This window comes from Channa argus, chromosome 11 (genome assembly GCF_033026475.1).
Source record: "Channa argus isolate prfri chromosome 11, Channa argus male v1.0, whole genome shotgun sequence".
In the NCBI taxonomy this organism is placed as follows: Eukaryota; Metazoa; Chordata; class Actinopteri; order Anabantiformes; family Channidae; genus Channa; species Channa argus.
Genome location: NC_090207.1, coordinates 8481766 through 8496074, shown reverse-complemented (window position 1 = coordinate 8496074; position 14309 = coordinate 8481766). Strand labels below are relative to the sequence as shown.

The 14309-nt window shown below is 39.5% G+C and overlaps 1 protein-coding gene across 5 annotated transcripts; it reads left to right on the top strand.

Moving 5' to 3' along the window:
* Positions 1 to 1533: 1533 nt before the first annotated feature.
* On the top strand, positions 1534 to 13889 carry plat (plasminogen activator, tissue). Of its 5 annotated transcripts, none has more exons than XM_067521894.1 (16): positions 1600 to 1693; positions 7057 to 7238; positions 7528 to 7631; positions 8085 to 8208; positions 8434 to 8568; positions 9368 to 9478; positions 10053 to 10227; positions 10498 to 10589; positions 10678 to 10852; positions 10961 to 11046; positions 11166 to 11234; positions 11322 to 11526; positions 11619 to 11746; positions 12019 to 12159; positions 12324 to 12472; positions 12570 to 13889. In XM_067521894.1, exons 3-16 carry the CDS (start codon positions 7569 to 7571, stop codon positions 12735 to 12737), a joined length of 1821 nt encoding a protein of 606 aa, XP_067377995.1. In that variant the 5' UTR covers positions 1600 to 1693; positions 7057 to 7238; positions 7528 to 7568; the 3' UTR covers positions 12738 to 13889. The 5 variants fall into 5 exon arrangements, with proteins under 5 accessions (XP_067377998.1, XP_067377994.1, XP_067377995.1 ...); XM_067521895.1 differs by lacking the exon at positions 1600 to 1693 and adding an exon at positions 5926 to 5944; XM_067521897.1 differs by lacking the exon at positions 7057 to 7238 and having other exon boundaries at positions 1534 to 1693; positions 8085 to 8127.
* Positions 13890 to 14309: the final 420 nt, after the last annotated feature.

Here is a 14309-nt window from a genome sequence, read left to right as displayed (position 1 = left end):
CAAATAATCTATCTAAAAAGGTTTAGTGTTTTATTTATGCGCTAAGTTTGGGCAAACTCTCTTTTTCGAATAGCGAACTCTGTATGACAAACTTATGTGCTCTGCAATCTTTGTTTTTTTTCTCCCACATTTTCTTTATTGTGACACGTCGCGTTTACCTCACTACCAGTGTGCGTCTCTGCTCAAACATCCCTAACACCTATTGTTGTACAAATATTATGACACATGATACTTTGTTTATGGATTTAAAGAATCTACGTCCAAGGATTGTGAAAGCATTCACCCACACATTGCAACAGTAAACACACGTTTTAAACAGTGGTTTCTTTAGTTTGTGTAATTCCTCCACAGACTTTACACATACAGTACTTGAAATTGCGATTCATCGCATAAAGTAAATAATAACCTGAAAATAACGACAAACCCAAAGATAGAAGACTATAGAGAACCCATAACTTTTAGCTTAAATCATCTGTAGTAGATTCAATTTTTACATTACATTCAGTTTTTACGTTAAATCTTTTTCCTCTCCACTGTTGCCTAGGGCTTGCTCAAGGGGGAATTTTTGGGTTCTCTCTATACATCTTTATAGGCTTGACTTTATTCTGTAAATTGCCTTGAGATGACTTTGTTGTGGTTTGGTGCTATATAAATAACGTTGAATTGAATTGAGTTGAATTGAATTGAATTGAATATGTGTGTTATTTGTGTTTTTTCCCCGTCAAGTGGTGGGAGACAGTGCTCTAATCTAAAACAGATGCAAACAAAAACAGATCCAAACAAAAAGGGCAGACATCAAGCTAAATACCCTGAACCACTACATCCTCAAGTGCTGTGTTCTCAGCTGTTTAATGTGCATTTGACAGACAGTAAAAACAATGAATCAAATCAAATAATTATCCAGTGCAATAAAATCACTGTTGGTACTAAGAAGAGATGGAGCTATTCTTGACGCTAATTGACTGATTTCCTGAAGAAGGGCTGGGTTGAATAAAGGGGACAGTGGTTACAACAAATGACTCCTGGTGCCAAATTATTACAGCCATAAATGTCATCAACAGGCCGTCATAGGCAGACCCAGTGTGACTGGTAGAGCAGAAATAACGCCAGTGTTTATGTCAGACAATTTAGATCAGACTCAGTTTAAAAACCACAGTAGTTTCAGCTTTCTTTTAAAGAGCTGAGTGTCAGAGCTGTACAGATTGCAAAGGAGCATTCGTCATTTGTGATTTTGAGCTATGTAAGGGAAATCTGGATTGGCTCAAAATCTTGTTTAACGAGAATCAATTAACAAACTAATCATTTCTTTAGCATTAATTGGATTCTGGGTGTCTGAGGAAATCATGAAACTCACAATATATGAAAATATACTGTATATGATCTCCATGTGTGCACAATAGATAACCAACGTTTTCCTTATTCAATACCTCCGAACAAAAATTGTAGGCCGGATTAGCGTGATTTGCCCTTTCATCCTCCTGGAGCACTTGGGACTTGGGGTCGGATGTGGCCGCCTACCAGCCAGCTGCATCATCACGCCCCACCTCGCTTTCCCACTGAGGTCACTGTAGCCCTCCCACTTCACTTCAAATACCGGAGCGCGGTGATAAAAGCTGAAAGCAAAGCGGTAACCGCGTCACTCCGAGCGACATCTTTGGCGGCGCTGCTGCAAAGAGAGAAGATTTCATATCTGGTAAGCGCATTTCGCTTTGTGATTTACTATGATGCTCTCGCAACAGACCCAGCTCATGCACCAAGTGAAATTAGGATATGATGTTGTAAAGTTCACAGGACAGGCGTGGATAATGTTACAGTCCTTTTTTTTTACTTTGCAATGCGAACAGACCTCAGCTTGTTCAATGATAACCCGAAAGTTAGTAGATTATTGCTACCACACCGTGATCAGCTTTGCATAGCAGACACAGTAAACAGTGCATATTAGGCTAAATTGTATGGTTACAGTAGTAATATTGATTTTTCCTAAATTGCGGAGCTGTTGCCAGGAAAACTGTGTGAGCAGGTGAGATTGGTGCAGGTGCATTGTAAATTATGATTAGTGAACTTTACTTGTATAAAGCATGCCAACAGATCGGCTTGAAAAAAACGAGTAAACTGGATTAGGAATTGTATTTCTACTTACTAATGCTAAGTGTAGTACACCTACAATTGGGTTTACACAACTAAAAAAACAGTGTACAGTACTTAAAACTTTACTTATGTTGTACTCAATTAATAAATGTGTGATACTATTGGAACAATACTACACTATACCAAAATATTATGGTAGACTCCCAGCCGTTCCATCTAAAAACTCTTTTTTTTTTCAATTAGCTGTAATTATCTAGTGCTCACATCAGTCCCACAATAGTGGAAAATGTTCTTTACATTTTGCTGCATACTGTCAATGGGAAATATATATTACTTGCAGCAATGCACTTTTGAAAAATGTAATCCTCTGTCCTTAGCAAATGTCATCTGTGGATTTTCTAAGAGCAGAAAATGGCCAGTGGTCAATTGCACCAGGATGCTTTGACCCCATTAATCCTTAATGAATAAAAATAAAAACCTTCCTAGAAGTTTTGGTAGACTAACCACCTTTTTGTGAATTGTTGCTTCCCCCTGGTTAATTAGTGTTAATGTCTCATTAGTTGCCACTTTTCTTGATCGTTTTAAGTTAGTTTCACTCAAAAACAATGAGTAAAGTTTTCGGCCTGCGATTACCTCTAATTTGATGAAAACTAGTAAGAAGTGCATGTTGTAGATAACTGAGTAAAGTTAAATAAAAAAACAAAAACAAAGTTAGGATTAACTTAATGATTTTGGATTACCTCGTGCTTGCTCATCCAAACATTGCCTTACTCTGAAATCAGCAGCGCTTTGATATTTACAAATGTCCACGCAGTTTGCAACACACTCACCTGTCATCCTCAAAAAAGTGGTCCAAGTCCCTTTGCAACATAAGATTCAGTGTGTGTGTCATCTCAGGAACCTTCTTGCTATGTGTATGGTGTGTATCTGTGAATCATTACAAAACTCGCGCGGTCTTGCTGTAATGGAAGCTCTTATCAGGCTAATGAAGTTGGTTTCTGTCTAAGATGAATCTTTGGGAGTACTCCTCCCTAGTACTCGATATGCACTGAGTTCCTCTTTACTGATTGCTGATAATCTGAACTGTTGTATGTTGAGAAAAAGCAGAGTTTGTGTCCACTGTCTGCATTCTTAGCACTCTGACTCACCGCATCAGTGTGTTAGCTTTTAAACTTGTGAGTTACGAGCAGGTCAGACATGCAGTACAATAGTGCTGGATCAGATGTTGGTGCAATATCTACAGTCAGAACCAAAAAAGTTAAACCTACACAAAGATTTTGCATCACTCAGCAACTAAGCTGGTTGAGCTTAGATCTCGACAAAGACCCTCTTTCACATCTCAACCCCATCTATCTAACTGAATTTGACTTTTCACATATGGAGCTCAATTCTGGTTATATATCCCATCAATGCCTCCATCTGTTTCTCTGTCCATCTGCAGTCCTGGGAGCTGTGGTGACTCAGGGTTAGTCACTCTCTTTGTGCTGAACTCTGGGATTTAATTTCTTCTCTAGTGTCTTTTGTTTGATTCTCCTCTTGCAATTCTCACCTATCTCTGCTCTCCCGGCTCTCTCTATCCTTTCATCTCATTCCACTTTTTTGTCTAAACAAAGCTTTACTGTCAACACTTTCTGCCTGCTTCTTTTGGCTTTTTTTGAGTTTGTTTCTACTAAGAAGACTAAGGCTTCACATTGTGCACAGAGGGAAGCTGCAAGAAAACAATGCTCTCTGTTGTAAGGGACTTTACAGAGCCACATCATAGATGGTTTGACTAAAACCTCCTGAGTGAATAATACATAATGTAATTTAAGTAGCTTACATGACATGTCATAATACACCATCAGCAAACAATTGACACTGCACGCATTCAAACCTCTTAAATAAAGGAACACTGTCTAAATAGAAGCCATTATAAAGGTTGAATACAGGTTTAGGGATCCCAGCAGGTCAAACCAGTTCAAACATGTTTTAATGTTTAGATTTGCTACTGGAAACAACCACTGTCTGCTGTGAGATGACAATGGGAGTAGTCTTCACAGTCTAATTCCAAAAAATTTTTATCTAAGAAATATAGATAAAAGTTTATCTTCAGTTTTTTTTTTTTTTTTTTTTTTTTTTTTTTTTACCTTTCAGCTTATATCGTGACTTCAGGGTCACCAGAGCGGATCATTGTCCGCATGTTGATTTGGCACAGGGATGCACTTCCTAACGCAACCCTCCCCAATTTCTACCGGGCTTGGACTGGCACTGCACAGCTGGGGAGGGAAATGGGATGTTAAGGGTTCAGTGTCTTGCTCATAGACACTTCGACATATAGCCAGGGCCAGGATTCGAACCACTGACCCTGTGGTCCTTGGACAACTTCCTTTACCAACTGAGCTATAGCCACCCCCGCAAAAGGATATCTTCAGTACCAAGGAGATTTGGCTGTAAAATTGCTACAATACTAAATGTCAGGTCGTTTCCTGTGCTAGTTCCTCTTCTGTGGGCAGTTAACCAGTCCAAAAACCTTATATTAAGAATCATTTTTGACACTTGTATTAATGGGAGACAGGAAATAACATCACATTAGAGTGAACCATAATTTAAACTTCATAGGGTTCAACTGTGTTTCCTGCCCACAGTCTAACATGTACTGTACTTAGGAAATAATAAATGTCTCATCGATGGCCCAGTGAAAAATTTCTGAAAATGTTTTGAAACTGCTCACTAACAGGAGATGCATAATATTCGTGGAAAACCATTTACTTGGAGCTAAGAACATAAATTGATATAATCTATTGTGGGACATTGCTCTGCTAAAGTGGTGCATCTTAAAACCGCTGCCTTGAGGCTGCTACTGACTCACAGTCTGCCTGCTTCTACTCCAAGATGTTTTCATTTCTTCCATTCATATTTGACCTACTAACTGGGGGAACCACCCTCTCCACAGGCTCCATATTTGGTTTTACATGATTCAGCCAATAACTGATTGGGTGTAACAAACAAATGCCTTAATCCTGTTAGTTCTAATGAGACTCTATGTAAGTGTGACTCAATATATTAACATTTCTGGTGCATTTAATTAAAATAAGGCAATATTAATTAAAAAAAATAAACTGAAGGCATACTTGTAAATTGTTAGTAATGATTAAGAGGGTGTTGTAAGCTCATATTTGCTGCCAGTTACCCCATATATAATTGATTAGTGGATTGAAAATATGGCACAGTCAGAGAACACAATGTAGAAATAAAACATTTTAAAAAGCCCCATGAAAAAGGAAATGACCAAGTCTAAGAAGTCATTTCCACTGTACATAAAACTACAGCAAAAGAGCAGTCAAAGTTTTACATTATTTCTTGTGCAGGAAATGAGGCTTGCCATAAATCGTACATGTTTATTATGCATGTTTATATTTGTTTGTATACAATGTTGTGACAGACTACAAAAACAGCTAAAACTCAAAGCAGCTGCATTGTGGGATTATTATGGAGCAGTGTTGATGGTTCTTAAACTTGGCCTCCGTATGTCAGATATCACACACTTTAAGAAGGGTGGGATACACACATGTTCAGGTCTGATGTGTGCAAGCTGGCACGTGTTTTCGTGTGTGCATGTCTTGATATGTATGCACGTTTCCGAAATGCATGGGGCTCAAATTGGCAGCGTTTTAGCAGGAAACACATGTTGTGGTCTGACATGGCTTGAGAGAAGTGTCTGGACAGAGCAGAACAGCTGCACAAAGGAAATAAAGAGGAAACTAGTGTGTTGCCCATGAGGCTCAGTTGGGGGGGTGGTGGGAGTAAACACAGAGGACAACAGGGGTTTTATGTGTTCGAGGCAAGGTTAGCTTTCAAGAGAATTCTCCTCGTAATGGTGAGTGTGTTAATGCATGTGTGTGTTTTCAAACACAAATCCTGAGGGGGAGGCTTTGTACCCGTGAGTAGAACAAACAGTAAAGTTTTGTGTAAAGGAGTGTTGATTAGCTCCACATTCCTGAGCACTTTGTGCATGTGTTAGAGTAGCGGGTGTTCGTGTGTGGTTTGCCAACATAGCAGATAAATGTACAGCACTGTTTTCTGTTGGCTCAGTCAACTGCAGAAGGTGAGTCAGTGGGGAACCAGTCGACAAAGCAAAATGTAAATTAATTATGCCCAAGGATAAAAGTGTCAGTGCAGGCTCATGTAGTCCTGTATGCAAACAGTTGCTATACCTGTTATTTGGCAGTTATATTTTTTATTTTTTGCATTTTTTGCTGTGAGAAGAAATGTCTAAAGGTTTTTTTACGCATCTTGGCAGTTCTTATTTATTTTGCTCTCTACTAATTCTTCCACCTGCTCCTTCTTTCACATGACTCATGTTTACTCACACTTAACTGAGGAGCAACTCTTTTCAGCATAATATGATGACTCCTGTAAAACAGGGAAGAGGAACAAATCTGATCTGAAACAGCTTATTTTGGAAAGGAAAATATTTAGTTTAGTTACGCTTTCACTATTTTCTCTTTCTCTTCCTTCTCTTTAATGTCCTGACTCACTTTATCTTCCTATGACTGCTGCTTTGCTCTGTTAAACAAGTAAGGGTGAGAGTATGATGCAGAAGCTCACTGCTCTGTATGCTGCCTTTCATCACTACAAGATGTCCAGATTGCATCGTTTCATGTTGTGGACAGCTTCTCATGTTTGACTTGAGGATGATCTGTGTCATATTTATTCCAAGAGGGAATGAAATAGAATTATGATAAAGGGATTGGTTTTATGGAATGTAATTGGATGGGGGAGGAGTGGGCTCATTGGAGGAATGTGACAAGAAATCTAACCATATAAAAACATTTAAGGGGAGTAATGCTACATACAGCACACAGTTTTTAACCTTTTGAACTCAATCTTCCATCAGACTGTCCCGCACAGGCTGTTTAAACATCCTGTCAACAAATTACCTCAAATTTCCCACAAGCATCCCACCTTGTCCCTCCCTTTCCTCTCTAGTGGTCTCTCTCCCTCACCCCCTAAAGTGAGCAAGACTTAGGGTGCGAAGGGATGAAGGAAGGAAGCTGAGATGAACACCGTCGATCATTTTCCTGCAATTGTTGACTCAGTTTGGATGACAGATTCATGACAAAGGCCAACACATATAGATATACAACGATGAAATCACTTCATCATTTTAAGTTAGTCATTCATTTTAATGTACGCTACTTTAACTTGTTAGTGTATGTCATTACTAATACGGCTTGCAAAGTTGTAATTATTTTTTAGAAAGAAGTACTCAGTGTTCCCACTATTCACAACTTGATCTGATTTAATTTTAAACTGCATTTTTTAAAACTTTGGTAAGGTTCCTAGTATTTGCTGTTATCCACACAAAGTTTCTGAAAGTATCCTGCATGTATATAAACACATTTAGTTTTATAATTTTTTGTCACTCCTTTCTAACATCTACTTATATTCTACTTGCAGCAAACTGAAGAGCACTCGAGTTGAAGACGACTTGAATAGACATGATCAGATCACTCAGACCATTAATTCTCATTTCTATTCTCTGCTGCTTCCTAGCAGAACGTGTAAGTACTACAACATTTATGAGAGGACCCTTCAAGTGGTTATGCATGCTGCACCCCAGTGATTACCCCCCCACCCCCCGCACCCCAAACCCCTTTTTAAGATGCCCTTATATTCATACATTTAAATTCTTTTTGTTTTTTTATAGTGCTTCAGTCTGTTTGATAACTTCATGAATGTTTTAAAAGGATGAATGTTACTAATTTACTCTACTACTCTCAAAGTATGGCTATTGGAGCATTACTGTATGTGCCATCAATTGATGCTTGGCTTTGGAAGGCGCCTAATGTTGGCTGCAATGGATGATCCACTGTCTAAAGCACGTTTCGAACCTCTGCAAGTTTATTTTCAAAGTATCCTGAAGAAATGAAATATAAGCCCTGACTGTATGCTTTGGAAACCAATGCAATGAAACCAGTTACCATGCAGTGTTAAACATAGCTTTACTCTTGCAGGTGGAGCTGCTCCGCACTAAGAGAGGGACTCGTTTTTACAGAGGTGAGCCTGACAGGCAGCCAGCTAGACGGACGCTTTTGATTATTCATGTCCAGAAGTCTTCACCTTCCTTTGACACCAGCCGTGAGCCCCATTGCACTTTTTCTTCCTTAATAGCACCATCCTTATCATCCTTATCATCCCCCTTCTTTTGATTCTTTTGTTCCTCTGTCATTTACTCACGTGTTCTTCTCTGTCGTGCTTGCGTTTTCACATGTGTAAGTGATTATGTTTTTTTGTGTGAATTCATGTTTGATCAGCTGTATACTCACTGTGTGTGCGTGTGTGTGCGTGTGTGTGTTTTCACAGCATACTGTGTGGATAGCGACACATCAGCAGTGCGTAGTTTTGGGGAGACTTGGCTGCGATGGAGGGGACAGCAAGTGGAGTATTGTCGTTGTGCATTAAGAGGACAAGAGCTTTGTCATGGTGTGCCTGTCCTCAGTGAGTGTGACAGACTCACAAACACTTGTGGTCTCGTTTTATTTCCTTTTTTTTCCAAATCATTTTTATTTGCTTTGAGCATAATATAATCTCATGTTTGTTGATTTGTCTGCTGGCCTGTCCTAACTGACCTCTCTTTTATTATGACTTCATTTTACAACTTACTTTTACAAGCTCAGATGATTATTTTTTTTTTGGTTCTCCTTACTGAGATGTCTCCAAATCCATTTTAGTGCATCCAAATGAACACCTGTTGACTCTCATTGTTTTTCAGTGGGCGTAGTTTAGTCTGAAATACTTTTGCCAGACTGGCCCTCGTGCACACTTTCACCCTTATTGACTAATTCTGTGGTGCATGATTTCCCCTCCTTCTGACGAATTGCAACAAATTTTCCATCTACCAAACTAGGGCGAGTGGGGTGCTGTTACCCTGAACGCTAGCCTTTAGGAAATGCTGAAATAATAAATTTTAAAGTGGAGTGTTACTGGCATTAAACTATTTCTGCTCTGGGAGGAAACAATCAGCATGGGCTTATTTTTAAATGTGATTATAAAAATGTTATGTTATAAAAAACTTTGCTTGTACAGTGTGAGGATGAGCCATTGGTACAGAGCTTTGCACAGCACTCAGTGCTTCTATATAACGTCAAATGTGACACACAAAGCCAAAGCCACAAGTTCAATTCTCTGCAAACAAACGTGGTCGCGTGGTCACACCATTTGCCGGTTCTCTGATTATTGTTTGTACTATGCTGATGACGTATGACTGACTAACTGCTTGTCTGTCTGCCTCTTCCAGACTGCTACGTGTCTCACTGCTATAATGGAGGAACCTGTAAGGAAGCCGTGTACTCTTCTGACCACATATGTCAGTGTCCCAAAGGCTTCAGTGGGACCCAGTGTGAAATCAGTATGTACACTAGTAAAACCAACCTAGGAATGTTATATTTTTATCATTGTTTAACCTAAAGGTTTTATTGTTGATTTCACGCTGTTACAGTGTGGTTGATTACTCCAAACCATAACAAGGTGGCCAGTGACCCAAGTTGTTGACTCCTCTTAAGGTCACAGTCTGTGTGACTCATACTGTCATGGGCCTGTGTTATGCAGAGAAAATATCATAAATGGCGGAAAGGCATTCTGACAATCATATGAATGTTTTTGTTTCTGCAGGCGCCTTTTGAGGCTTTAGGGACACCCCGCCCTCTCAGTGGGATTATTATGCGACACACATTGGTGGTTTGAGAGAAAGTATAATGAGATACAATGGTCAGACATAATAAATCTCAGTGCATTTATGATCGTAGTTTAAGTTTGGGCATTGTTATAAACCACCAAATGGAGCTGTGAGTGTAATGTCTGATATAACAGTTTTCGTAACAAAAACAAGGTTTATTGTGTCAAAATAAATGAACATGTCAGTATTTTGGGTGATATCAGCGCCATATATAAATGTGTGACTCTATATTCTCTTTTACCAACAGACACCAATGAGAAATGCGTTGTGGGGAAGGGTGAAGGGTACCGTGGCACATGGAGCATGAGCCATTCAGGAGCAGAATGCATCAACTGGAATTCTACGTCTCTGAGAGGACGCAAGTTCACAGCTAGAAAATTGGACGCCACTAGTCTTGGACTGGGCAATCACAACTTCTGCAGGTACGTCACTAATGCAAAGCGTGCAGGAGCATCACTAAATGCAAATATAATTATTAGAGATTCTAGTCATGCACAACAAATAGGACAAATTGTACCCCTGCATGACTTAACATTATGAAGCTTAATTAAATGGACTGTCCGACGTTGAAATGCAAAAGAAAATGCAAAACTTTTTTGCATGATGCATTTTAAAAGTTTTTTTAATCACCTATGTAACTCATGAATATATTGACTTATTGTCCTGTCATTGCCTTTCTTTCCTCATATCAGGAACCCAGACAATGACAGCACTCCGTGGTGTTACATCTATAGAGGCTCCCAGGTTGTCTGGGAGTTTTGCTCCTTGCCTAAATGTCCAGAAGGTACAGCTTTCTGTTTGTGTGCACATCTGTCTGTCTGTCTGTGTGTCTGTCTCCTAATTGCTTTTCTTTCTCCGTGTCTTTGGAGCAGATAGGTACCAGGAATGTGTGCTGGGCTCAGGTCAGTCATACAGAGGAACGACATCTGTCACTAAGAGTGGCTCTCGCTGTCTCCCATGGGACTCTCCTGTTCTCAACCACAAGCTCTACAATGCTTGGAAATCTAATGCATTGAAGCTTGGGCTGGGCAGCCACAGCTTCTGCAGGTAGCGATGACATCAGACAACAACAAGAACTTGATGTCACATATAGGAGCATCCCCTCACACGCAGAAATGTTACAATAATATTTTAATTTCTTTTTTTATCCAATAGGAATCCGGATGGTGATGCTGGTCCATGGTGTCACACCTACAAGGACATGCAGCTGACCTGGGAGCTGTGTGACATCCCTAATTGCTGTGAGTTATACTATGGTTTACTTTTGCAGCACTGTTCATTATGTACATAGATGGATGCTACTAGTTAGCTACCCATTAGAAGAGTAGGAATTTAAATTTCCCCTTTTTTTTCTTCTCAGTGAGACGTCCATTTATGATCACCACCTCCGGCCCTCGTGCCCCCACCACAAACAACAACAACAACAAAGGTACTGTAGCACATGTCCAAATCCAGTGGTAATCACTCAGAGTCCATTTAGTAATTGTTAACTCATCATCCTGCAAACTCTCTGTAGCGACATGTGGCCAGCGTGCAGATAACTCCCTGAATCGCCCGTCATACCGCATATTTGGGGGGAAAGAGAGTGACATCACAGAGCAACCATGGCAGGCAGCCATTAATGTTTACACAGCTCGTGGCAAACAACACTTTTACCGGTGTGGAGGAGTCCTCATCGATTCCTGTTGGATTCTTACTGCTGCACACTGCTTCAAGGAAAAGTAGGCACACACAGACAGACAGACAGACACACACACACACACACACACACACAAAAAAAAAACAATTTTAACATAATTTTAACATTTTCCAGTGAAAAACTGGAAGTGATTTTGGGCAGAACCTTTAGGCAGCAGATTTCCAGTGATGACCAGATTTTCAAGGTTGAGAAGTACTGGATACATGAGAATTTCGAAGAAGAAACATTTGACAATGACATTGGTGAGTGAACAATTGTTTAAAACTTTTAATTTGTTGCGTAGAACAGTTTATGTGTATATGTGTATATATATGTATATATATGTGTGTATATATATATATATATATATGTGTGTGTGTGTGTGTGTGTATATATATATATATATATATATATATATATATATATATATATATATATATATAAAAATCTTGTTAAAACTTTCAATTATTCCCCAGTCCCTTCATCCTACGTTTAGCATTACCCTGACTTTCCTCTGGTCACTCTCCACTTGCAGCTCTGCTGAAGCTGCAGGCAGAAGCTGGCATCTGTGCGGTAAACTCCCCAGAGGTTCTTCCAGTGTGTCTGCCTGAACCGGATCTCGTGTTGCCCGACTGGACTGAATGTGAGATCTCAGGATTTGGACGAGAAAAAGAATGTAAGCAAACATTAGAGATAATTTGTAGCAGCCTCTTAATTTTGCCCAGCAACTGTTGCATCTGACAGCAGAGGGCAGTGTTGGCAAGCATTTCCACAAACTTTAAATTGATTTATTTTTGAATAAGAGATGGTGAAGATCTAAGCCAAACACTCTCTCCACAGTTTCTGAAAATTACTCTGAGCGTATTAAAAGAGGTTATGTTCGCCTTTGGCCCAATGAGCGCTGCGTGCCAGATTTGTTCTCTGGGCGCCCAGTTACCTCTAACATGCTGTGTGCAGGTGACACCCGAGGCCTGGATGATGCCTGCAAGGTGAGAACACGTGACTTTCATGTTTATCCTCCGCCTTAAATCGGTGCTGGTAACAACCTTTGATCTCTACATTATGCTTTTTGAATTTCACCCACAGGGTGACTCTGGTGGCCCCCTCGTCTGTCGAAACGAGAACAGGATGACTCTGATGGGTCTGGTCAGCTGGGGCGATGGATGTGGCAAGAAGGATAAGCCTGGAATGTACACCCGTGTCACCAATTACATCGGCTGGATCAATGGTAAAATGAAAGAAAACCCAGTGTGAAGTAAGAGAGACAGAAAAGGAGATGTTGGACGATCATACCCATAAAAACAGTGGTTAAAGCAGCCTACACAGATGTATTTATCTTTCAAAGGATAGACCATGAGAGACCCACAGCATTCTGAGTTTGTTCAGAGCACGTCTGCTTGTTGATCTAAATCCAAACTGATGAGGTTTGAAACCACTCCTACAGGGCTGCACAGGAATGACCTCATTCATTGCTTTCCATGCTCTATGTAGCTCTGCGTTCCCATGTTTTCTGTTCCTTACTAACTGACAGCGTACATATGGACAGAAACCCAGAGCTATTTTTTTTTGTCCTTTCAGGCCACCTTGATCAGAATAATGTTTTTTGTTTCACACGGATGTTTTTCACGTGTTTGCTCAGCATCACCTTCTCCATACTGACAGTTGAGGCAGTGAAAATAACAGCTAAAATAGCAAATGTCCTCTGCTGTGCCTTTCTGGCATTATGCTTTGTTTCTTTGGAGACATCACAGTTATAGACAGGCCAGTAGCATTTTAAGCCAGTGTGACAGACTTATTTTTTATAGTTTTTGTTATATCGCTTCTTTTGGGGGGGGGGGCAGGCCCCAGGCCCTTACTGAAACCAGAAAATGTATCTGCTGGTTCAGATTCTGCTTGTTTTTTGTGGTTTTCCCTCTTGTTTGCTCCCTGTCGCCCTGTAGCTGGGAACAGATGTGGACAGGACGAAGCAGACAACTTCAGCTTCATTACAGAAGAGAAGCAGTTGTCGCTGTTTTTGTTCCAAACTTCTAGATCTATTTCCAAACTCACACGTGGGTTGAGCCCATCATTTTTATAATATTTGTAACATCTGTAGTTACTTTTACGCAAAAACAATTATATAGAGTTATTTTTTTCTGTTCCACATTAAACTGTTCATTGACTGCAAAGCTTAACACACTCACTATGTTCTGTGATAGACTCTGGATAATTAGTTTTAGATGTTTTGTACTAATATTAATATGTACTAATGTTAATATTTGTGTCTTTTCTGGGTAACATTTCCATATGTTTTGTGATATGTGCTTAATAATTTATTCACACTGTCATTATAACCACAATTAGCAAATGTATTCATAATTTTGTAATAAAAATTTTACTCTAATAAATTGTTTATGGAATAAATCACTTCATGCTATTTTCACCTTGTCCAATTTATAGTCATCAATAACAGTAACTACGACAGCATAAGGATTATTGAGGCATTTCAAAAAGCCTGAATTCATCAGTTTCATCAAGTGCATTCCTGGGCCTACACTGAGCTGGAAAATGTATTTGAATATATTGCTTATTTTTCATTCATCATTATAACATTCACCCATATCTCACCTGCTGGAGCGTTGTTGTATTCCTTTCACCTTTAATATTTCTGTTAAATGTTCCAGATAAACTCACACTTGGAATTAAATGAGACACACATTCAGGTCACACAGGCCTCCTCAGAAGTCAGTGTTCATCCTCTCGAATGCCGAATCTCCTTCAATCATGTGTTTTAAACAAACTTAAAAAAAAACAAGATTCAATCTCAATTTTTAATGTATTTATCTA